Source organism: Panulirus ornatus, chromosome 56 (genome assembly GCF_036320965.1).
Source record: "Panulirus ornatus isolate Po-2019 chromosome 56, ASM3632096v1, whole genome shotgun sequence".
Lineage (NCBI taxonomy): Eukaryota > Metazoa > Arthropoda > Malacostraca > Decapoda > Palinuridae > Panulirus > Panulirus ornatus.
In genome coordinates, this window is record NC_092279.1 from 23,088,021 (window position 1) to 23,115,241 (window position 27,221).

Below are 27,221 nucleotides of genomic sequence, written 5' to 3' on the forward strand. Positions count from 1 at the left end.
AAAACGTAAAATGCAAACGGAAAATACAAGCATCTAATACTTTTGGTTTTATTTCTTCTGCATCGACTTCATATAGTCTTCATACTGGAATGGGAGGTGGTCGTGAGGCAATCCATCACATTTTACACAACACACACCCACATAAGAGCCACATCACAGTTCACATTTACACATGGCTCGCGCTATACCGGTAACAGCACCCCCCCGAAAACACACACTCGACTGGCACACCTGAGAACGAGCTGTCACTGATCAATGCCCGGGCATTTATCAATGACGTTCATCGAATACCTAATGACATGGGAATTAGGGCAATGACGCAGCTTCGTCCAGGCAGCCAAACAAGTCTCCCAAGAGCTGAGGTGTAGACGTGACAGTACCTGGTGACGGAGACATGAGTGTGTGTGTGTGTGTGTGTATGTCACCAGACAGTCAATGTCGTCTTCTTGGCACGTCCCAGGACTTACAGCCACTCACAGGCTTTTAAGGCCTTACACTTCCGAACCTGACGACACGAGAGAGAGAGAGAGAGAGAGAGAGAGAGAGAGAGAGAGAGAGAGAGAGAGAGAGAGAGAGAGAGAGAGAGAGTCAGACCTTCATCAACTTCGCCTTGGGGGATCTATATGCAACCTGACAGCTTCAAGAACAGACACAGTGGACATGTCATTATTGTGTGTGTGCAGCGACAGACACCAGACCACCCTCCCCCTCTGCTGCTGAATTACGTGCTCAGCTGCACATACATGTATGACTGGGACATTAACACGGTGCACCATGGTCTTGAGAAGCCAAAGAAAATCTCAGTTGACGCGGGCATGATCGAGGCGTTCCGTAGGGACAAGTCTGATCTCTTTACTGGATATTATCAGGACGCTCCACTCACTACTGCTGCTCAGTCCAGAGTCTCTTCCTGGATCCATGATGCGGGAGTAGGGGGGGAAAGTGGGACTTCTCAAGGAAGCGGGAATATCCGCGAAGAGGGTGTATTCCTTGACATACACCGACAATAATGCAGCCTCGTCGTCTGGGGATGACTTATGGCTCTCTGTGCTCCCATTTGCTGGCGGAGTTCGGGAACACCTGCTATGGAGGTGCACAGTATATGACAGAGTCCTGTGGAGGGAAATCATAGTCTGAGGACCTGGGTATGAGTATGGACACAGGGCCCGTGCAGGCAAGACCTGGTGAGTCTTATGAAACCAACAAACACACTCAGTTTAGCATAGATGTGGGAGATCCAGCTAGACAGGAATCGGTTACGGGAAACTGGTTCATCAGGTTTTATGATAATATCTCAAGGGTTTGATGGGGGGAAAAATAAAAGTGCGGTGCACTGAACGCAACTGAAATATGACCACAATACATCAACTTCGAAATGTGTTCACCACACATTTACTCTTTATAATTCGGTAAATCTCGTTTATACTAATAACCAGAGCTACTTATGCAATGGATTTTCTAAACAATAATATTAATCTATTCTTTTTCTCCTTTTTTATTTTACTTCGCCAATCGCGATTATCTCGAATGAAAGGAAGAATGAAGAGTAAAAGAAAAGGAACGTGATCATGAACTCTTGAGGTGGTGCTCACAGACCTGAATGTTTACGGAGTAAAGCTTTTCTCGTCAGAGAAAGAAGGACAACAACATCGCCGCTGTTCGGAGAAAGAAGGAAACATAAAGGCCAATCATCGTGTGGCTGGTCCTCACATATAAATCATTGGCAGCAGCAGCAGCAGCAGCAGCCGCCGCCAGCCAGTCAGGTGCCACGGATCCAGGTTTTAGTAGCTGGGATTTGATATGCAAACAGCTCGCAAAAGCAGTGGACGAAACAACACACCCGAAGAAGGAGAGAAGGCGGCAACAACGACTGACGGAGAGGGACGCTTGATGAGTGGTCATTCCAAGAGAGTTGAGATGGCGCAAGACTAGAAAAAAGGGTAAAGGTATGCGACGGAGAACAGAAAAAAGAATAGAAATCAAAGGAATGAAGTTGAGAAAGCAAAGGCTCGGTGCTAAACCCTACCAGATACTTTGGGAAGGTAAAGAAGATTTGGGTATTGAGGCAAAGACGAAAGAGACGGGCAAGGGAGTGGAACTGACTCAGAGGTATACTCCCAGAGGCCATAAGAAAGTTATGTTACCCGTATCAAACGCCTCGTCCACTTGCAGCTGGTATCTCGGAAGCACTTGTTCAAGGAATATATGAGAGAGAGGGCTTTGGTTCAGTGGGAGGAGGTGGGGAAGACTAGGTATGGTATCATTCACAGTAGAGTTAGAGGAAAACAAAGCGCTGCAAAGAACAGCTCTGTCACTTTGAGAGAGTTAGCCATAGATTGTTTAGATCGGAAAAGATTAAGAAATGCTTGAATTACAGGAGCTACCGAAGATTTTGCTGTTCAGGGTACAAGGAAAGATTCATTACGTGAAGAAAAAGTCAGATCAGCAAGCTTTCTTTTTCTAATGAAAGACTGTTTGAATCGCTTGCTCTTCGAACAAGAGTTTTACAATAAATCTGAGATGATATAAAGGCAGAATGAGATTCAGGATACGGGTCAAGTTTCATGGCATTGTACATTCTGTTCCTTGAGATAAGTATCAGAGTAAGGACCATCACCACACCATATTGTAGGGGGGTAAATTTCTAGCAGAAAAGAATGTAAGACTCCACTTGATCTACAATAACTTCTGCTATACTATCAGCACAACTGGAGGCACCCTGGCCACGGCGTAAAACAGTACAGGTCTTAGGAAAGTCAGTATAAAAGCTGCCCAAGGGAAGATATTTGAGTCCTTTCAAAGTGCCGAAAGCGTATCGAGACGGGTTTGGACATGATGAGAGGTAAGGCGCAGAAGCGATGCATCTATAGTGTACTTACATACGAATACTCAATTGCAAAAAAAAAAAAAAAAAAACGAACGCGAATGAAACTTCTGACTGTGTTTAGCGCAAGTAGCTGAAGTTAATTATAAGCAGATTTGGCCTCTCCGACAATAGTGTAAAAAAAAAAAAAAAAATGTGTGGTTTGTTCGAACACAACAACACACGGTCGAATCAGTTAATAGAGCGACCCTAAGATTCGATCCACTGGGAGGGGTTCGTCAAGGAAGTGTCCTTCCCTTTTTCCCTATATCAGACGTCCATCAATTACGATAGCAGGATATAGAAACATGGATTGCATAGACAAAATTAAGTTGGTAACGCCCTGCAAAGAAAATTCTTTTGCGTCTTTCAACAGAAAAACCGGAAGAAAGTCGAGAAAATCAGGGATAATGAGTGAAATATACAAACGAATGTCCCCAGAGTCACCATGATTTCAATCGTACAAAAGAGCATCGAATCAACTATTAAGGATAATCCACAGAATTTATGACTATAGGTACCCTTTCTAATAGGGCTCACATGTACCAAAAACGGGTACGTTAAGATCATTACAGTGTTGAAATCCCCAAATGAAGCCAAGAGCTTGCCACCTAATATCCATGCAGGAAATACACAAATTAACCAAAACCAGTTCCTCGTCATAACACTGTATGACAGCAATGGGATTCAATAAGATTCTGGAATACTGTACGATACAAGCAAACCAGTGATCACAGAACATATACAAACATATCAAGAACATATAAATGACTCCCATGTGACAGAACACAAAAAGAGCGCGAGAGATCGGCTCCAACAATCAAATACAACAAACTGGAAAGAAAGTAATATAAAATAATAACGCTGCTTAATGAAATTAGTAAAGTGAGCATGACACCACTTTGCAAATTCATCTCTACCATATTTTTTCCCTTATTTATTTCGCTGTCGAATATCTTTGCGTTCCTTTAGAAAACAAAAAAACATCGACAGACGAAGTGACTTTCTCCACCACGGTTCGTTACTTTATTCTTTCCGAGAGTAATTTTTGTAGTTATAACAATTACGGGAAATAAAATGAATTATTCCACCACCGTTAAGAAGTTACTGCTCGTGAGTGGATCTACATTACCATTTTCCAACCAGCAGAATAACTGGAGTGTTTCCTTTTAGAATGTTTCCGTGAAAGGAAATTCTAAAGGAAATTCTATATATAAATAGCGAATAATTTCCTAGCGGTACTTAGTATATATATATATATATATATATATATATATATATATATATATATATATATATATATATATATATATATATATATATATATATATATATATATATATATATATATATATATATCACAATCTGACGATATGTTTGTGTTGGAAACTATCGTATATGACAAATTATAGCAACAGTTATATAGCTGTTAGTGATGAATGATACTACTTTACGCAACATAATGAGAGACCATAAAATATGAAATGCTAATGTCTCCCCTACGCTACCTTCAAAGATGGATGGTTAACCTTGAAGTGGAAACGCTCATTCTCTCTGAGGTAAATGTTTGTTGCTGGACACACTAATTATTTCTTGATAACGGTTTTCCTGTGTTTAACTGGCGGGGAATCTTTTTTTTTCTTTTCTTTTTTTTTTTGGGGGGGGGGGCCATTCCCTGAACTTCTGGAGGAGAATATTCGGGCCATTCCCTGAACTTCTGGAGGAGAATATTCGGGCCATTCCCTGAACATCTGGAGGAGAATATTTGGGCCATTCCCTTAACTTCTGGAGGAGAATTTTTGGGCCATTCCCTGAACTTCTGGAGGAGAATATTTGGGCCATTCCCTGACCTTCTGGAGGAGAATATTTGGGCCATTTCCTGAACTTCTGGAGGAGAATATTTGGGCCATTCCCTGAACTTCTGGAGGAGAATATTTGGGCCATTCCCTGAACTTCTGGAGGAGAATATTTGGGCCATTCCCTGAACTTCTGGAGGAGAATATTTGGGCCATTCCCTGAACTTCTGGAGGAGAATATTTGGGCCATTCCCTGAACTTCTGGAGGAGAATATTTGGGCCATTCCCTGAACTTCTGGAGGAGAATATTATCTGTTCTTTTAGGTCGATGATACAGTGAACAGATACACGTGTACTATGTTGCCTGGAGAGAGAGAGAGAGAGAGAGAGAGAGAGAGAGAGAGAGAGAGAGAGAGAGAGAGAGAGAGAGAGAGAGAGAGAGAGAGAGAGAGAGAGAGAGAGAGATTTGGAAACTTAGTACAGAGCTTTGAGTGAGTATTCCAGCACATAGCACGTTCTTTTTCGGTATTAAACACGTTCTTATCCAGTACAGAACACGGTCTCGCTGTGCGAACACCTGTGCACTACAATGATGTAGTCAAGCAAGTGGTGAAAACAAAGTTATGATAAGACAAGGGAAACATAGGAAACACGAAATTTTCGTCTGTGTGTGTGTGTGTGTGTGTGTGTGTGTGTGTGTGTGTGTGTGTGTAATGGGAGAATTAGTTTCCGTCGATTTTTTGTATACAATATATATAGAGGGAAAATCCTCACTTGGCCCCGTCCTCTGTTCCTCTTGGAAAAGAAATAACGGGAGGGAAGGGGGAATTTTCTAGCCACCGCCACTCCCACCCCTTTCAGTCGTCTTTTATGACATGCAGGGAATACATGCGAAGTATTTTTTCTCTCCTATCCTCAGGGATAAGACACACACACACACACACACATATATATATATATATATATATATATATATATATATATATATATATATATCTTTTCTTTTTCTTTTAAACTATTCGCCATTTCCCGCGTTAGCGAGGTAGCGTTAAGAACAGAGGACTGGGCCTTTGAGGGAATATCCTCACCTGGCCCTCTTCTCTGTTCCTTCTTTTGGAAAATTAAAAAAAAAAAAAAAACGAGAGGGTAGGATTTCCAGCCCCCCGCTCCCTCCCCTTTTAGTCGCCTTCTACGACACGCAGGGAATACGTGGGAAGTATTCTTTCTCCCCTATCCCCAGGGATAATATATATATATATATATATATATATATATATATATATATATATATATATATATATATATATATATAACTTTCCACTTTTTATCATTTACCAATCATTCACTTCCCGTAGTGATTGCCGAAACTAAACTCTAAGCTGTGAAAATAACAAAGTATATGTCATTCTTATATATTTTTCTTAACGCAATTTCACTTGCTCCTTCCCCCACACCAAAAAAAGTTAATAATTTCTACCAACTTGTACAAACCATTTTGATAGCTACCGACAGAGACAGACGGACAGAACGAGTTATATATGCATATATATACATGTCGAACCCCTAACCCCCCCTAGTAGAGAGAGAGAGAGAGAGAGAGAGAGAGAGAGAGAGAGAGAGAGAGAGAGAGAGAGAGAGAGAGAGAGAGAAGAGAACCCATCACTTGACGCACAAAGAGAGAATATCCGTCGACACATCTGCTGCAGGTGATGCCCCGCTGCAGAAAGAGAAGAAATTGCTGCCAATTACGTCTTTCCGTGTGATGTGCTGCATACGTTTTGTCGCAAGTGGCTGGCTATTAACAAGATTATACGTGACGGAAGGAAGCCTATAATACACATACGTGTCTCTTATCACGAAGGACAGACAGGTGGGTTTGCAACGTATCAATTGAGTGGAGTTCATAATGGAAAGATTGATATGTAGTGTGTATACATATTTATTACGTACTTACGTATTTACGTGCACACACACACACACACACACACACATATATATATATATTCTTTTCTTTCTTTCATACTATTCGCCATTTCCCGCATTAGCAAGGTAGCGTTAAGAACAGAGGACTGGGCCTTTGAGGGAATATCCTCATCTGGCCCCCTTCTCTGTTCCTTCTTTGGGAAAAAAAAAAACAAAAAAAACAAGAGGGGAGGATTTCCAGCCCCTCGTTCCCTTCCCTTTTAGTCGCCTTCTACGACACGCAGGGAATACATGGGAAGTATTCTTTCTCCCCTATCCCCAGGGATAATATATATATATATATATATATATATATATATATATATATATATATATATATATATATATATATATATATATATACATACATATATCATCCTTGGGGATAAGGGAGGAGGAGTATAGCTTACGCATCTCTTGCATGTCACTGAAAGAGACGTCTGGAAAAAAGTCCTCGTCCCAGAGGCTCTAGCAGCCCAAGGCTTCATTATAATATTCCAGCAGCAGGGAAATGTGGACCCCTTTGACAAGACTGAAGTCCAAGTGATAAAGCCTCACCAGAGGTGAGACTATTCACTCGCTGTGTAAACCCCAAGCTGGCGGAGTCTAGAAACCTCTCTCTCTCTCTCTCTCTCTCTCTCTCTCTCTCTCTCTCTCTCTCTCTCTCTACATATATATATATATATCTAACTTTGTGGCTTTCTGCCTCCTACTATTATAACTCTCTTGCCAGCCAGGCAACCATATAACGCCACCGACCAGAACACATATATGTTTCCCAAGACATTAGACGCTAACAACCAGCAAATAGGAGATACCTCAGGGGCATACGTGCGTCAGCTGGTGGCTGGCAGAAACCTGGGTCACCTCCGTTAGCCAACATCCACGAACCCTTCCAAACGACGAAGCGGTTAGCTGGTGCGGACAGTGGCGGATTCAAGGGCCGATAGGAGTAACGCGCGCGCACACACGGGTTCGAGTCATGGTGGCTGCCGTCGATCCACAGTCAACCCGGCTGTTCATCCTCTCCAAGAACACCGCCTGAAATCCTACGCTCAAATTTTATCCTCCCACACCACACCACCCATAACGTCTCGTGTACCACGGCCGTACTGCCACCACCACTTCCACACTGCCAGCACCACGCCCACAATGTCACCATGCTGCCAGCACAACGCCCACACTGTTACCTTGCTGCCAGCACCACGCCCACACTGTCACCATGCTGCCAACACCACGCCCACACCGCCACCATGCGCCAACACCACACCCACAACGTCACCATGCTGCCAACACCACGCCCACAATGTCACCATGCTGCCAACACCACGCCCACACTGTCAACATGCTGCCCACGCTGCCAGCATCACGCCCACAGCTACAAGTATTCAGTCAAAAGGCGAATCTCTCGCAAACGTACATACCTTTCTTCCCGTTTTCGAAACTAGAGCTGCTTTTGTTACTCCGCTCTCTTGGTTCTCTCTTCTGTACATATTACTCATGTCTCTGCTCTCGAGACCTGGGGTGTCTTATGTCCCCCCTGCCATGAAGCAAGCCACACACTAGGCTGGGCAAGGCGCTACGTCGTCGTGTGAAATAGGTGGTTGTACTTTTAAAAAATAGACAGCTGTCAGGTTTCGTTTTCTTTCTACGCTTTGGACCTGAGAAGCTTTCTTCATCGTTAAGTCTTTACTGGTTGTTATGACATGGCTGTTCGAGGAATGCTTTCCCCTAGCTTAAAACACTCATCATATTTTCCTTTTTAAAAATGATTAGCATACTTTTTTTTTGCCCATCTATGGCCTGGTATGAGGGAGAACTTCTATGTATACAATAAGAGCCTTTGACGTAAAAAGATGGCTTTCATACTAGAAAAAGACGAGAAGAAAAGAAAGAATTTTTGTGATCATCCCAAAGCGTCTTTTTTTTTTTCCTAGGTTAGTTAGGCTAGGTTAGGTTAGTTTAGGTTAGGGTAGATTAGTTTAGGCTAGGTTAGGTGTGGTTAGGTTAGGTTAGGTTAGATTAGGTTAGGCTAGATTAGGTTAGGTTAGTTTAGGTTAGGTTAGGTTAGGTTAGGTTAGGTTAGGCTAGATTAGGTTAGGCTAGGCTAGGTTAGGCTATGTTAGGCTACGTTAGGTTAGGTTAGGTTATGGTAGGTGTGGAACCTAAACAAGTCTACCCTAATTTACCATATACTGATTTTGTTCCTGTCTTTCCTTTCTTAATTCTAAATCTACCCTTAAATCCTTAAAAACTCCATGCTCCATTATTCCTTAGCCGAGTGTTACCCTTAAATCCTTAAAAACTCCATGCTCCATAATCCCTTAGCTGACTGTTGTATCTTCTATAATGACTAAGAAACAAAATGAATTAATGCCTTTCATAATGCCAACTATAGGGTGGAAATTGTGCTGAGAATAATGCAACCTGGAATTGTAAGACCCAACCAACACAGCCTCATTTGAGGAAGTGAGTGGGCCATGTTTGACTCTCCCTTAAAACACAAAGAGTCAGATCCTTGCCCTTTGACCTGACCTTTTAAGGGTCAGCTCGAAGGCTTATAAAAGACATCTCATACCCAAGGCTCGCGCCACTAATCATATCTAAGGGGAAACTAAAATAAGAAACGAATAAAAATTTCACATAAGTTTAGTTCTGTTCCTATCAACATTTACATTAATGATCTCTGCTATGCGATAGAAACTGTTCATACCAACAATAACAACACCAACAAAGAGACAAATAACGGTCAGGAGACGACAGCCGGTACTTGGGGTTTAATTATCAACTTAAACATTCGCGTGGAAACAAGTCATTAGGAAACAACCGACCCCAGGCCATAAACCTTTGTCACTGTCACGGAACGCCGGTGGGCGTCACCTTCCTTCGTTCACAACCATGCCGCCGCGGTGCATATGAACCGAACTTGACCGATCCTTTTTGAAATACAGGAGCTGACAAGCGGATTCAGTCGATTTTACGTCTATTTTTATTTTCCTTTTGTTTTCCAGCGTGGAGGAGATTATGATTAGTTCGTTACTGTGTTTGATTTTTACCCTGGGCAACGGAGAGGTAGTTATATATGAAATCTAGGACGCGAACGGAGAGCGTTTCTATGACTGATGAGATTTTTTTCATTACTATTGTTTTCGGTGATATATATATATATATATATATATATTTTCTTTCAAACTATTCGCCATTTCCCGCATTAGCGAGGTAGCGTTAAGAACAGAGGACTGGGCCTTTGAGGCAATACCCTCACCTGGCCCAATTCTCTGTTCCTTCTTTTGGAAAATTGAAAAAAAAACCGAGAGGGGAGGATTTCCAGCCCCCCACTCCCTCCCCTTTTAGTCGCCTTCTACGACACGCAGGGAATACGTGGGAAGTATTCTTAATCCCCTATCCCCAGGGATATATATATATATATATATATATATATATATATATATATATATATATATATATATATATATATATATTATATATATATATATATATATATATATATATATATATATATATATATATATCAAAATGCTGGTGTTACCGGACTCCACCTGCTGGATATTACATTGCGAGTGAAAAGACACTTTTTTTTTTTAGCGAGGCTGTTCTCATGAATGAGAGTTCAGTATAGTTAAAAAAAATATTTTCACTCCAAAAATCGGGAGGGGTCTACATTTCCCTACTACTGGAAGTAGCGCAGCCTTGGGCGGTAGGTGCAGCCTTTAAGAAGAGGTCCTGGACGACATATGGACTCTTTCATGGGAACGGGTTCTGGGATAATTACAAAGGGGGAAAAAATATATATATATATATATACGTATATATTAGATACGGTGGTCGTCAGGACATGTTTTTTACATTACATCACCTTAGTTAGTAAATATAATTCCTTCACAGTTTGTGTTTTACGTCGGAAATTGAAATTTACAGGTAGACCTCTGACCTGCTGTTACCTCGGTTTAGACTCTAAAAGATAAAAAGGGATCTGGTGCTTGAAAAAAAAAAAGCGACTGGAATTTAAAGAAACTATAACATTTGACGCTAAGTGACAAGGCTTTCAAGAGATGTTAGCATTTAGTACCAGATCAGTGACAAGAGTTCCTTTTAGTGTTCCAAACCGTAACTCATTCACCGGCCACCCAGGGTCGAGCGCATAGGTTCGAATCCTAGTTACGGCTGTCGGCCCACAGTCAACCCAGAGATGTTCATCCACCCCTAGGGGTTGGTCGATTAAATGGATGCCTGCTCAGGCTGGGATATATATATATATATATATATATATATATATATATATATATATATATATATATATATATATATATATATATATATATATATATTATCCCTGGGGATAGGGGAGAAAGAATACTTCCCACGTATTCCCTGCGTGTCGTAGAAGGCGACTAAAAGGGGAGGGAGCGGGGGGCTGGAAATCCTCCCCTGTCGCCTTTTTTTTTTTTATAATTTTCCAAAAGAAGGAACAGAGAAGGGGGCCAATCAAAGGCCCAGTCCTCTGTTCTTAACGCTACCTTGCTAATGCGGGAAATAGCGAATAGCATGAAAGAAAAGAAAAATATGTATATATATACATATATATATATATATATATATATATATATATATATATATATATATATATATATATATATATATATATATATATATATATATATATATATATACTAGTCTCAAACAGTAATACTGGTACAATTTCCTTCGCTCTGAACATCCCAGGCAATAAATCTATGGTCGAACTAGACGCTGCCAGTAGCCTCAGCAGGGGTTCATGACACGGTCAACCCCTCCACACACAGTGGGGGTTACCAATGACCACTAGAGTAATGATACCTCAACTTACATGAGTTACCCCTCCCAAACGTTTTCTATTTGTGGAAAAAATTGAACCCACCAAGGGGGCAAATTTTCCAAATGACTACCTTTTTTTTTTGTATTACCCTGCGGGGTGAGCAGTCCGAAAGTATAATTGCTACAACGGTGTGTTTGAAGCAGATGACGAACGAGCGGTCGAACAGGTAGCGAGTTCAGCGTAATTGCTTTCGTAAAGAGATCGTATGATGTCACTACCACAGAAACACAAATAAGGGAAACGAGACAGACTTTGCTTGATGTCAAAAAGAAATTTTCCGACACAAGGTATCCCCATCCACGAGGACTTAGATTAAAAAAAAGGTAATTAGCGAAAAAAAAGATAATTAGCGACGAAGAGTGGGTGAAAAATTGTACAAAATGATTCATTCATGACAGCGGCAAATCAATATTTGTAGTGTTTTTTTTTGCTCAAGTCATTATATACGTTCAACTACTGCCATATTGGTGAAATCTACAGATTCTGTATGATCAACAAGCAGTCACAGTTGATCAAAACATGGCTAACTGAACATGAAAAAATACGGCAGAAACGGATTCGCTCAGGCTTTATCTATCGTATGTCTATCAGAACAGAAAGATGTCACTTTTCACATAGGGATGGTACCCATCTGAAGAAGTTAAAACAGAGAAACCTCTCGCGTTATTGGGAGACTTTGAGATCAGCAACATTTCCTTGAGTTATACCCATAGATTTCGTAAATCTCATTTTATTTAGGGTATGACCATTATATTTCTATGGACTATATTTATTAGGATGACGAACTATGTTATTATCTTTCGTACGACACATCTCTCTCTCTCTTCCCACACTATGTCCATAAAGCCCAGCAATCATTATTTTTATTTTTACAATAATCATATTGTCGACTAGACGTAAGGTGGGTAGAAAGATATTTTTCCCCTACTACATCATTAACCCGTGACTTACCCTGATATAGGTTTTGCCAACTTTTGCGTAATGAAACTAGTCTCTTCGTATTCACTCTGGATAATGTATATAGCTATGGAAAATATATTTATCTGTCGTATCACTATTTCCCTCATGAGACAATTAAATTCAACATGTATTGAAAATGAATCACGCTTAGGGAGTCACTCTTGAAATAACATGTCGAGATAAGAAGCAAATTTAACTAACAACCAGAAACATATGACATAAATCATGAAACATGTCAAATTGTCCTCAGCCGTACTGTAAACAGTACCTTATTAAGAGCAACGATACAATTCTTCAGCACGCCAGTTCGATCCTTGGGTAAGATGGCTTGAGTTTCGACATGACCTTTAAGGGTAGGATTAAGGCCAAGCCACCACGTCCAAGGCTCGTATCGTCGTCTCTAAGAATCGTAAGGTAATGACAAGGTCATATTAGTCGGGCTCCAGTGATGGTTAAGATGAAAAATCAAATATACATGCACGATCACTTCTTGCTGAATTCTGCGGGCGTATACGATACGTTTATGCGAACAGAATCGCTATACAAAATTGTTTTTGTTTATGAAACATGTCTTATATTAACTGCATCTGTATAAGATAAAAAGAAAAGTATATATCACTATGTTAAGTGGAGAGAGAGAGAGAGAGAGAGAGAGAGAGAGAGAGAGAGAGAGAGAGAGAGAGAGAGAGAGAGAGAGAGAGAGAGAGAGAGAGAGAGGGTGATTTCCGGACGCGTGAAGAAAAAGTACGTAAAACTCCAAGAAATGAAGACAGAACAATCGTAGATCATAATAAAACATTTACGTCGTGGATATAAAATTACAGTAAAACTTTTTTCTTTTTTTTTACATGTGCATTAGCTATGTACACTTCTTGATAGACAAATCATGTGTAGTAATTCTGAAAGCAATATATATATATATATATATATATATATATATATATATATATATATATATATATATATATATATATATATATAACTTAAGAATGTAGCCCGAGCTGTGTAGAACCGACGTGGTTTAGATGAGGGACCCCTGCTGGGACGGTCGGGTACCACAAAGGTGACATTTGTGGCCTGACACCTGCCCACAACCTGCTGGTAAGGTGGAGTGGCGCCTCCAGCTCACGTATACCAACCCACACATTCATATTTCATAACTTTTCTGTTACTCATCAACACTACCATTTATATATCTAGGAAACTGTCAAGAAATTTTTTTGTGCTTTGCGAAATTGTTATATTTATGTTTATATATATATATATATATATATATATATATATATATATATATATATATATATATATATATATATATATATATATATATATATATATATATATAAATATATATATATTATATATATATATATATATATATATATATATATATATATATATATATATATATATTCTTATGAAATATGAACCTAAGCTGTGAAACCGTCGGAACACACACATACACACACACACACACACACACATACACCCCCCCACACACACATACACACACACACATACAAACACACACACACATACACACACAAAACCCGACGTTCTTCATATAAATCCCTCCTTCCAAGTACGCCTTTCACCCCTCACACCCACACGCATTCATCACAGACGCATATGTCATGAAATATACGTGCGTTGTGAGTGGGATAAGAACCCACGAGCCTGGGATAATGTATACAGTACTCCGGGGCCCATGTCGCCAATGACGTACCTTAAATAATATCCCATGACTTAAGGAGTCTAGGCGAGTGTTAAGGGTTTCAAGATGGCGCGGTGGTTACATGGCCCGACGCTTTTACACACAATGGCAGGAAGACAGTGTCCTTAACCCCTTTAAGTACGATGACATGAGCAAGAGGTGAGTGAAAGGCAGGGGAAAAAGGGCCCTTAAATGTACGACCCCGAGGAGCAATAAAGTAGAAAGAAAACGAGGTGTGAAATTGATAATGGGTGCGAAAAGGTATGAAGAAACGTATGCATGCTTAAGTTTTGTTTTACATGCACTACGCGTCCACAGGGATTAAGGAAGTATAATTCACTTTAATATCTTTTTAGAAAAGAACAATAATTCGGAAGAATAAAATTACTATACGGAATATAGACTCTACTCTTAATGAAACTTTTTTTTTGTTATATTTTTGTACTTTGAATATATATATATATATATATATATATATATATATATATATATATATATATATATATATATTCCCTCAGAGACCCAGTCCTTTGTTCTTAACGCTACCTTGCTAACGCGGGAAATGGCGAATAGTTTGAAAGAAAAGAAGTATATATATATATTGAAGCGTACTAGTGTATATCATCATACGCATTGTGAAGGAGCTAGTATTACCTAATATCGACTTATTCATGACAAAAATGTGTGGTAAATAAGCATTAAGCATAATTTGGCTATTATGCACGTGCCTTAGTGTATGATTTACTCTGAGGTTGTATGAAGTGAAGTCACTGAGAATGGGACAAGGTGTTAAAAAGCTTTTTAAATGAGAGTCTCTGCATAAAATGTGCTATCATGAGTTTGTATGAACTGCTTCGAAATTTATTACAGCAAGTGGGTAGCATAAACTAAGTTTAGTGTGCATTCCTCATATGAATGTCTGTACTGATATGTTTTTATATTGATTGGCCAACATACATTTATTCTAGCTCGTATGAACTGGACGAACCAACTGGACAAGCATGAATTTTTGTAAGGTTTTACCTTTATTTATGACATAACAATGAGACTGTTAACAAAGCCTATACCCTGACATTCCCTGGAGTATAATTTCCCTGGAGTATAATTTCCCTGGAGTATAATACATATAAGTATGTCTGACGGCCATGGTATAGACTTAGGCATTTAGACACCTTTGCAGTCGACAGCATATGGATTTCCACAACAGTCAACAGAAAAATGAGCATTTGCTACAAAATCGCCTTTTGAAAAACTATCCAATTACACAAAACTTAAGCAAGATGGATTAAACCTAACTTAACATCTTCCTTGATCTCTCTCTCTCTCTCTCTCTCTCTCTCTCTCTCTCTCTCTCTCTCTCTCTCTCTCTCTCTCTCTCTCGATAATCATTAAAAGGTAAAAAAAAAAGAAAGAAAATGATCATGATGATGATAATAATAAGAAAGAAACCCTTCTAGAAAGTAACAGGACCTGTTTCCCCCAATAGAAAAAGTAAATATTGATATTTGCATAGTCATGAAAAAGGTGTTACCGGGCTCCACCAGCGAGAGGTTACGCCACTAGTCAACAAAAAAAAAAAAAAAAAATCACCTTTGGGGAGGCTGTGTCACTGGGGGAACAGTCTCATCCAAGAACTTCTTAATCCAAAGCAGTCGACATTTCCCTTGTGCTAAAAGTAGCGCAGCCTTGGGATACAGGAACCTTTAGAAAAAGGAGATGGGTTACACCACAACTCTCATAAATAGATAATATTGGGATAATTATACATGAAATAAATGAATATGTATGAATAAGAAAGAAAAACGGGGCTACCTTGACAGTACCACAAGGACCTGGCAAAGTTCTCTGTAAATAGCTCAAAAAATATGATTTCGTCTGCTTGCTAAGATGCACATCCAGGTCCGCTCGCCTTACCTATGTATATCTCTCTCCCTTTCAACTGTTTCCAACGATTCCACTCTGCTACCTTTTGTCTCTGTGCCTCACCACCTTTACAGCTACGTCTACTTGACTGTTCAAGGCATCACGACTTTATTTTGAGCACGTGTATGAGCGGACGGTGACAACAAGCAAGTCTAGTGTACAAAGCAACTTTGTCTAGGCCTGTCTGTGTGGGCGTATGAGCGGCGCTTGAAAGTTCGACTGTCTGCTGTCGGCCTGGTGTCCCCTGTGGGCTCATCCATCGCTGTCAGGGGCCTATAGGCCTAAGCACTCTAGTTAACGGCCACACTCAAGTTTTATGTCTCCACAGCCCTCGCCTATGACTAGTGGATCAATACAAGAGCGAAATTAGGCTTTGCTTACGTCTAATAACTTACACTCCGACTTCATAAACATCTATAGAATTCGTAATAATCAAAAATCTATGGCTACCTGTTTAAAAATTCGTTACAGCTACAGAAATCAATCTAAATTTGGTACAACCAAGAAGCCGGAAACAGTAATATTAAGGTTATTTTAGAATATGTAGTTAGTGAACCATTATGAAAATACTGCTTTGATTCTTCTTCGAAAATAATATTATATAAATCAAAGACGCTTACTCATCAAACGTTATCTTAACATACATCAAGGCCTTGTTTAGCTTATCATTTGTCTATACTGGGATAAAATTACTATAACCCTGATAATACTGGGCCTGCCATTTGGTCATAGTGAATTATAGAAAATATTCTAATCATAGTTAACGGTAACTTATCAAAATCTGATAAACTTTATTTATTGCTGTTATTTCACATCTTTTAATAGACTGAATGTATCTGGGATTTCATAGCTACTATCTACTAGGTGACTGTAAACCTTAACACATTAAACCTGCCTTAATGTATATGACTGATCTAGTTATGTAAACTCTCGGAAGTTGATTCGCACCAGAATAAATACCTAATCATACACATCAAACCCAAGGTACATATCTATATATACATGAGTTCATTGACGCTCTCAATTTAAAGCTGTACCATTTTGGTAGCTTATGCATAAAATTCCTAAAAAGAAAAAAAAAATAGAAAGGTATGTAATAGAAAGTTATGTAGCATGCTAATAAAAAAAAGAATAGGAAGTTATGTAGCATGCGTAACAATTACACTCACAAGATTACTTCACGACTGAAGTAACCAACTGATTAGAAAGAGGGTATATGAAATGATAAGAAGGGTAAATCTTTTATAAAAAAAAGTGTCTATAAGTAAAGTCTATAAACTTGATATTACACACCTCTTGTGCTATACTAAACTAGGCTTATGTGGTTCGGCAAGAGTAATGAGAGCCTAATCTGTTTATATCAGTGAGCAAAGCCTGTTGTGATAGTGAGACCATTTTACCTACAGTTCATAGGCCTAGGATGCCTCTGTCTGTCCTGCCTGCTGTCTTTGTACTTCTAAAGGCATTATAAATCTACCACAGAACACTTGAATCATCCACTACAAAGTTCATTTCTCTAACATTAAATATTACCTTTGATTTGGATAATTATCTCCCTCTAACCAATGATTCCTTCTTGTTTTTGTCATTTTCATTTTTTTTTTCATTTTCAACAATCGTTTTCAGACACTAACATAGATAAACACACACACACACACAGACACACAGACAAACACACACACACGCGCGCACACACACACACACACACACACACACACTAGCCTTCAAAACTCTGCTAATCCTGTAAACTTTCCAATAATCTTCCCATATTTTCTCCCCAAGTGTGGGCAGGACGTCCGCGTATTTGGCTGGTGAAGGGACACGATACGATCAATGTCGCCGCAGCGGGACCCGGAGTTATTGCGGTTTGTCGTGGGAGATTTTTTTATTTTTTCCTTTTCATATATATATATATATATATATATATATATATATATATAAATATATATACATTTTATATACATACATATATATATATATATAAATATATATACATTTTATATATATATATATATATATATATATATATATATATATATATATATATATATATATTCCTTCACTCTTAACCCGTTCGAGTGTTTTTCAGTCGCCCTCAGTGTCGGTATGCGGCGTCTCATTGTTTGTGGCCTGGGTTTTGACACCTGATTCCCGAGCAGGAGAAGGAGAAAAATGAGAGGTGATAGAAGGAAAGGATTAGGGAGGGTAGTGATGTGGATAATATATTGCGGAAGAGAGAGAGGAGATAATGGTTATATATGACCTGCTGCTACAGTCGATATGGTTATCAGATGAGTTGGTCTTGTCTTGTAAGGCATTCCTTGATGTCGACATATATATATATATATATATATATATATATATATATATATATATATATATATATATATATCATATAAAAGGCGAGCTGAATAACGGAAAGCTATAAAAAAAGAGGGGTTGTTTGAACCGAAATAAACAGAAAAAAAAAAGATTCCCTGTTAAGAGATACCAAACTTTTCGTGTAAAACAAAAATAATGTCTAATTAAAAACGTAAAGAGCAATGGTTTACGTGAAAATTAGAAGGAAACTATGCTTAAATGCTAGGCGTATTGTAGGTGTTGATACAAAGAGCGAATTCTAGGCTAATCACCTATATATATATATATATATATATATATATATATATATATATATATATATATATATATATATATATATTTAACGCTAACATTCATCGCGATCCGACTGGAAATAACAAAAAAGCGTGCCATTTAACAAACAGGAAAACTCGGTCCATATATGCAGTGAGAGGGTGTACGGTCTTAGAATGATCTTGAACCCCTTGAAGAAGGTGTTCAAGTTTTTTATGATCGTTTTATGACGTTGACAGCCTCTTTGACCCTGGCAGTTCATAGGCCTAGAACCCATATAACCAACCAACCAACCGAAAAAGATATCTAAACTATCCGTAAATGACGCGAAACTCGGGTTCACAAGAAAGCGAACCATATGCTTCACGGGGTCATTTGTGGTTCGAAGGAGCCGTTTCATAATAAACCGAGATAACGGTTTCGCTGTTTGTATATATATGAATACTAATTATAGTCGTTCAATACACTCGTTTCATCATCAGTTCGAGACCTGCGGTCCATTTTCGGGTCAAGCATATTGCATGAAGAACACCTCTGCACAAATGCTTCACGTTTGATATCGGATTTTTGTTTCAAAGCTATTTCATTCTTTTCTCACTCGGTGTTCATTCTGAAAATTCTGCTTCAGTGTCAGACAGGGATATTCTCTAAATCTTCAGTGAAAGATATTTGATGCATCGCTTACATAGGTCCTCCAAAATTTAAGCCGAAGACATTTTCTTTTAGAAAAAAGAAAATAAGACTAGTGCTTCACAGGAAATATCACTTTGAGGGTCGTCTTCATTACATTTGCCACACACATATGACATTACTTTCACATGACATATTCACTGGAAGTATCACCAGATTAACCCATAATTTGTACGATGCGTAAAGTATACAAGATACAAGAGTTAATGAGTTTCATTTGAACATGTCGTATCCAAAGAATATCATTTCTCTCAGCCTGTATCCATTGATCTACACTTTGTAGTCTCAGATCCACACCATGAACCCTCTGATCCACACCCTGTGTACGCTGATCCACACCCTGTGTACGCTGATCCACACCATGTGTACGCTGATACACACCCTGTGTACGCTGATATACACCCTGTGCACGCTGATGCACACCCTGTAACCTCTGATTTACACTGTATCCTCTGATACACACTATATACCTAGTGATCCACTCTACGTACTCATTGATCTTCACCCTGTACCTCTGATCCTCAATCTTTACCTACTGATCCACACCCTTTGCCCTCTGATCCACACGCTGTGCCCACTGATCCGTATTCTTTATCCACTGATGCACACGCTGTGCTCACTGATCCACACCCTATACCCAGTGATTCACTCTTTATACCTTCGGAACCCCATCTTTAAACCACATTTGCCTTTACATTTACCTTTATTGCCCAGAGGCCAATGATATCTTCAGAGCTACGACAGAGTTCAGGAAGCCTGCCACGTCTTCTGTGGGGGAACCACAGGTCAAGTACTTTGATGTTACGTGTCTGTCTGTGTGAGGTGAGTGCAGGACAATGTAAGCAGTAAATGATCCGTGTCTTTAGTATGATGAAAGTGCATCTTGGGCATAAGAGATATTGTGATATGTAGGATCGAGGTTTATAATATCCTTCAGTGGACCATTGGGATATGGTTCATGGACGACGGGTTAAGAGCCCTTGTCTTATACCCACTTGTACATAGAGTAAAATCACCTATCCACACGTACCATGTACCTAATCACACCTAACAAACACTTATATTCAGCCTATAACTGTCAGTCTAGCCAACGTGTCTGGTTGTGAAGACCCTATCAGTAGGAAAGGGAACAACAATAAAGAAGAGGAAAGAAGCACAAGAAGCAGAACTAAAGGAGATAAAAAAAACGGGGGAAAAGGAGGAGGTCGATAGCTGAGGGGGAAGAGAAGGAATGGTAGGGAGGAAGGGCTAGAGTAGGAGGAGACCAGAACAGGAAGAAGAGCAAGAGTAAGAGAGGGAACAGAAGCGGAACATTAGGGGGATAGTGAGGATGAGGAGTGAGTGAGACTGAAGAAAATGAGGCAGGAGAAGAAAGACGAAACAGAAGAGGAGAAGAAGAAGAAGGATAAGGGAGGGTAAGGAACGAAGACGAAGAAAGAAGGAGGCGTTTAAACCAAAGGAATATACTATAATAATAGAAGGTTCAGAAAGAAGCTCATTACCTCTGACCCCCTTAGCTGACCCCATCAGAACCATCGACCCTCAACTACACATTACCGTAGAGAGAAAGACAGGCTTTCCTTTAAGGAGCCTGTGGTTCATTCCTGTATAATAAGTAAATGACAATGGTCTTCTCCGAGGCACAAGGACGCAAAAGATTATTGTAAATTGCAGCTCCAGTGTATGCTTCTGGCACCACTCAGAACATTACGCAATATATGTTTGTAGTTTTGACTGACGGTATATGTCCACTGCTGATGTGACCATTCACTTACAATCCTTGTATTCAAGATGAACTATACTGATGGATTGAGGTGTATTATTTTTCCGATACTAAATCCTAATTAGTTACTTTGTTAGGTTTACCGGCCAACGACCCACGAGAAAGGTCACTAGGATTGTATATACACACACCTTCATGTTCTCACACTAAGGCGCTGAAGTATTTTGTAAGTGAACTGTACCTAAAGGGGTTACAACACCAATAATTTCCAAGGAACCCAAATAAACGCGACTGTACCTGAAGAAGCTAATCTTTTAGTCTTTTTCAACACCACAATCAACATTCAGCCATCCAACCATCTTCCAAGCGGAGGAATACTCAAGAGAATGTTTACAACCACCTGGTCCAGTACATAGAGCGCAGGCGCACCAAAACATTTCTTCCTCTTTGAAAACTAGTTCCCACAGTCTGCAGAGTTCGCGGCTTTCTTTAGCATATTGCCAGCACTTAACCGCTGGTCATAACCGTTACGGAACAACGTGGAACACACAACACAGAGGGGGTGGTGGAGAGCGACGAGGAACACGCAACATGGAACACACGGCAGAAAAGATGCAACAAGGAACACACAGCGAGAGACATGAACTAGCAACATGCAACACGGAACACTCAACAAAGACTAGGTACTTACACACTGTTGTTGTCGGTCCGTTGTACACATACCACAATGCTCTCTTCTCCGTCATGGAGGCAAACTGTAAACAAAAATACATTGAAAATAAAACAACACTTAAAACTCGAAAGATATTAGAAAACCCCTTAAAATGCAAAAGTAGGTACTTAGATATATTCAGAATAACTCATATTACAATAGTTTTATTGATAGTAGCTGACCTTTAGTATAGCCTAATAATATCTATTCATAATCACGTAAAAGGAAGTATATAAGAGTAATTACGTAGAGCAACCGCTTTAAAGTTGAAACGCAGACGAATTAAACATATACAAGAGTCCCACCAGAGTGAGGATTTAACGTCTGGTCAAACTCCAGGCCTGTTCCTCTCCCTCCACCCACCTCTCTCTCTCTCTCTCTCTCTCTCTCTCTCTCTCTCTCTCTCTCTCTCTCTCTCTCTCTCTCTCTCTCTCTCTCTCTTCTAGTGCTCCCCTCTTACCGCGGACTTGATGGGAGAGGAAGGGATGGAGGGAGTGAGAGAGGGCCGGGAAGGGGAACCCTACGAAGAAATGCAAGGAAGGGAAAGGGCTGTGAAAAAGGGGGAGGGAGGAAATGGAGAATGATGTGTGTGGGGAGGAAAGAAGGAGCTTCAAGGGGAAATTACAGATGATATTATACACGAATGAAAAGAAGCAGAAGGTCTGACGAAGGGAGGGATGAAAGATGAAGAGGAAATAAAAGAAAGGAAAGAAGAGGAGGAGGAGGAGGAGGAGGAGGGGAGGAAATGAAGGAAATAAAAGATCGGACCGACGGCTTGAGAGAGAGAGAGAGAGAGAGAGAGAGAGAGAGAGAGAGAGAGAGAGAGAGAGAGAGAGAGAGAGAGAGACCGGGGAGCGTGTCTGGCCCGGCCGGCTGGCCAAGCCAGCCACCAAGAGTCAAGCTCCCTTAGATTACTTTTTTTACGGCGTTCAAATTACTATGGTCGGGCGGGTGGTGGTGTACCATCATGGTGGGGGTTATGGTGTTTTAATGGTGGCGCGGGAGTGTATTACAGCTGTACATCTTGTTAGGGAAGGTGTGCACCGGGGGGAGGAGGAGGAAGAAGAAGGTGGAAGAAGAAGCGGGAGAGGGTCAGAAAGACTGGAGGAGGAGGAGGAGGAGGAGGAGGAGGAGGAAGGATGGAATGAAGGAAAACATGTGGTGGTGGTGGTGGTACAAGAGGCATTGGTCAACTGAGTACATGAGATTAGCGAGAAAAGCTGGTGTTGGTGTTGAGGGAGGTAATGTTGGTGACTGGGAAGGACACACAAGAGGGAAACGATAGACACCAGTTAAGAGCACTACACCCACACACACACACAAACACACACACACACACATATATATATATATATGTATATATATATATATATATATATATATATATATATATATATATATATATATATATATATGCATATTTTTTCGCCATTTCCTGCGTTAGCGAGGTAGCGGAACGGATGAACGAAAGGTCTCATGCGCTCACTAAAGCACTCCTAGCTGTCATGTGTAATGCACTGAAACCACAGCCCCCCAACCAACCAGGCCCAACAGATGCTTTCCCCTGACCTCTTCATATGCCCTAGTTTAGTCCACTGGCAGTAGTATATCGCCCCCGGTAAACCACAACGTTCCAATTCATTCTATCCCGTTCATACCTTACACAATCCTGCATGTTCGGTCCCTGAGCAATCAAAAAAGCTTCTTCAATCCATCCTCCCATATCTAGTTCGGTCTCTCCCTTCAACTTCAGACACATGTATCCTTTTTATCAAATCTCACCTCGTATTCTTCCCTGTACCTCAGCTCTGTTTTTTGTATCATCTTTGTTGTTCTCCTCTGAGCCTCCTCTATTTGTGCTACTTTAGGTGCTAAGTGACCAAACCTGTGAAGCATGTTCCACATTTGGTCTTATGCAGGACGTGAACAGCTTACTGAACATGAGTGTAATTCTAATATTTACCAGTGGACAGTTGGAATCCTTCTCCCAGGGTGGGACTCTGGCGACAGGTTTATTTTCTGCTAGATGATAATCATACTGGGGCCATTTTGCACTTTGACCCCGCCATCATTACGTTCCATTTACTCGAGTTGAATTTCATGAACTATGCATCAGACCAACTTTGGAATCTGTCTAAGCTCCTTTGTAAATTGATGCAAACCTCTTCTCTCTCTCTCTCTCTCTCTCTCTCTCTCTCTCTCTCTCTCTCTCTCTCTCTCTCTTTTGTCTATTCTTTCTCTCTCATGACTTTGGCATCATCTGCAAACATATTCAGGTACGATTTTCGTTCTTCTGGCGAGTCACAGATCAAAAAGAGCCCCCAGGACAGAACCCTGAGGCACGCCGCTGGTGACCAATTCACTTCAAGAAGGCAGCCATGACATACCACCTCTGTTTTCTACCACTGAGATAATTCCTGTGTCCACAGAAGGACGTTGTCCATTGTTCCTGTAAGAACAGCTAGCTTCTGTACCGGACTCCCGGATCAAATGATTTGAGGCATTTTCGCCTTTGTCAGCCGAGACGGCACGGGCACCCGAGACCTTAATCAAGGTCATCTCGTTAACGATTTACACCCACACACACACACACACTCACACACAAACACACACTGTATCAACTGACTTATCTCTCTCTCTTGTGTCTCACCTGATGATGTGATTATTACACGAAAGTGCACTTGGGAACTTATCGTGTTTCATTTCCCCGTGGACTCATAGGAATATATATATATATATATATATATATATATATATATATATATATATATATATATATATATATATATATATAAATATATATATATATATATATATATATATATATATATAAATAAATATATATATATATATATATATACATTTATTTATTATTTATTTTGCTTTGTCGCTGTCTCCCACGTTAGCGAGGTAGCGCAAGGAAACAGACGAAAGAATGGCCCAACCCGCCCACATACACATGTATATACATACATGTCCACCCATGCACAATACACATACTTATACATCTCAATGTACATATATATATACACACACAGACATATACATATATACACATGTACATAATTCATACTGTCTGCCTTTATTTGTTCCCTGGGGATAGGGGAGAAAGAATACTTCCCACGTATTCCCTGCGTGTCAGAGAAGGCAACTAAAAGGGAAGGGAGCGGGGAGCTGGAAATCCTACCCTCTCATTTTTTGTTTTTTTTTCCCAAAAGAAGGAACGGAGAAGGGGGTCAGGTGAGGATACTCCCTCAAAGGCCCAGTCCTCTGTTCTTAACGCTACCTCGCTATCGTGGGAAATGGCGAATAGTATGAAAAAATATTATGATGTTTATTGGGTGTATGTCGCCATGAGGAAGCAATGTGAGATATTTCTCGTGATCATTCAAATATAGAAGTGTTCCATTATGTCATATTTCACTTTTCAGTCAGAAAGGTCGTTGGGCCAAAAAATAACCCTGACCTATTAGCTTCAATTTTTGGTATTTTTGCGAGGGTAATTGATTCGTTTGAAAACCTCAGTATAAGGTCTACTCTTCATGCCGAAATTAAGTATGTAGTAGAAGTATATGTTTGGGGCATTAAGACATATAAATAAGTAATTAGTGGTCAATCTTTTTGAAGATTTTGTGATTATTTGGTTCCCATTTACTAGGTATATGTCACCTTAGGGAAGTATTATGTGATATTTTCTATGAACATTTGACGTATATAAGCATTTCATTAAGTCATATTTGAATTTTAAAACAAAAAGTTTTTTCGCTTGAAAAATATCCTGAACTATTACCTGCAATTTTTGGCAATTTTGTGATGGTGATGGATTTGTATGAAAACCTAAGTATAAAGGGTATTTATCATGCTGAATATGAATCTGGGATTGAAATATATGTTGGAATATGTTAAGGCCTGTAAATAAGTAATTAACTCATAATATTTTCAAAGATTCTGTGATTATTCGGTTCATATTTAATGGGTATATTTTCACTTTGTGGAAGCATTGAGATATTTTTTGGGATCACATCAGATATAGAAGTGTTTCATCATGACATATTTCACTTTTTAAACAAAAAGTTTTGGCCAAAAAATTCCCTGAACAATTACTTTCCATATTTGGTATTTATGTGAGGGTTATTGATTTGCTTGAAAACCATGGTATAAGGACTATTCTTAATGGGGAAATTAGAAATGGAGTTGAAACATATGTTTGGAGACCTTAAAGCATAGAAATGAGTAATTAGTGGGTAATGTTTTTGAAGATTTTTTGATTATTCGGTTCAGATTGATTGGGTATCTATCACCTTAGGGAAGTATTATGTGAGATTTTCCATGATCATTTGAAATATAAAAGCATTTCATTATGTCATATTTCAGTATTAAAATAGTTTTTTCAGAGAAACCACATAAATTTTTTATGATGTTAATAGATTTGCTTGGAAACTTCAATAAATGGAGTATTTTTCATGCTGAGTATCAATCTAGGGTTGAAATTTATGTCGAGAGTACACTAAGGCCTGTAGATGAGTGATAAATTCTCACTTTTGTCTAATTTAATATTATTCATTTTATGTGCATTAACATATTAAAAGTTACATAGAAAATAACCCTGGGGATAGGGGAGAAAGAATACTTCCCACGTATTCCCTGCGTGTCGTAGAAGGCGACTAAAAGGGAAGGGAGCGGGGGCTGGAAATCCTCCCCTCTCATTTTTTTTTTTTTTTTTTTTTTTTAATTTTCCAAAAGAAGGAACAGAGAAGAGGGCCAGGTGAGGATATTCCCTCAAAGGCCCAGTCCTCTGTTCTTAACGCTACCTCGCTATCGCGGGAAATAGCGAATAGTATGAAAAAAAAAAAAAAAAAATATATATATATATATATATATATATATATATATATATATATATATATATATATTTTTTTTTTTTTTTTTTTTTTTCTTTTTATATATATATACTCTAGGATGAGCCAGGTATCTATTTGATCGACCAACCCCAAAAGGATGGATGATCAGCTGGGTTGAACGTGGACGGACCGCCGTAACCAAAGATTCGAACCTATGCCATGCTCGACCCTGGGCGGCCCGTGAATGCGTCACGATGAGGAACGCAAATCACTACACCATAAAGGACCATATACAGGGAAAAACACCCCTCCTCCTCCTCCTCAGACTTCTCTCTCTTTAGCTCCTAACAGAGTTAACTCTCTCGCAGGTGTTTACCACCAAGCTCACCTACAGATAAACTCTATAACACGAATAGATTCCCTCCCGATTACATCTCGGGCAGTACTTCCTTCGAGAGGAGGAATGATGATGAGGAGGAGGAGGAGGAGGGAGGAAATTTTACAGATCTTCGAGATGTTCAAACGAG

The 27,221-nt window shown here is 39.5% G+C and overlaps 1 protein-coding gene across 3 annotated transcripts in view; it reads right to left on the reverse strand.

The window, feature by feature from the left end:
• The window catches only part of Hus1-like (Hus1-like checkpoint clamp component), an 88,908-nt gene that overhangs the window by 56,460 nt on the left and 5,227 nt on the right, over window positions 1-27,221 (reverse strand). For all 3 annotated transcript variants that reach the window (XM_071694117.1, XM_071694119.1, XM_071694121.1), the window contains exon 2: window positions 21,833-21,896. In XM_071694117.1, coding sequence (XP_071550218.1) covers window positions 21,833-21,887 — 55 coding nt within the window. In that variant the 5' untranslated portion in view covers window positions 21,888-21,896. The remainder of the gene's footprint in view (window positions 1-21,832; window positions 21,897-27,221) is intronic.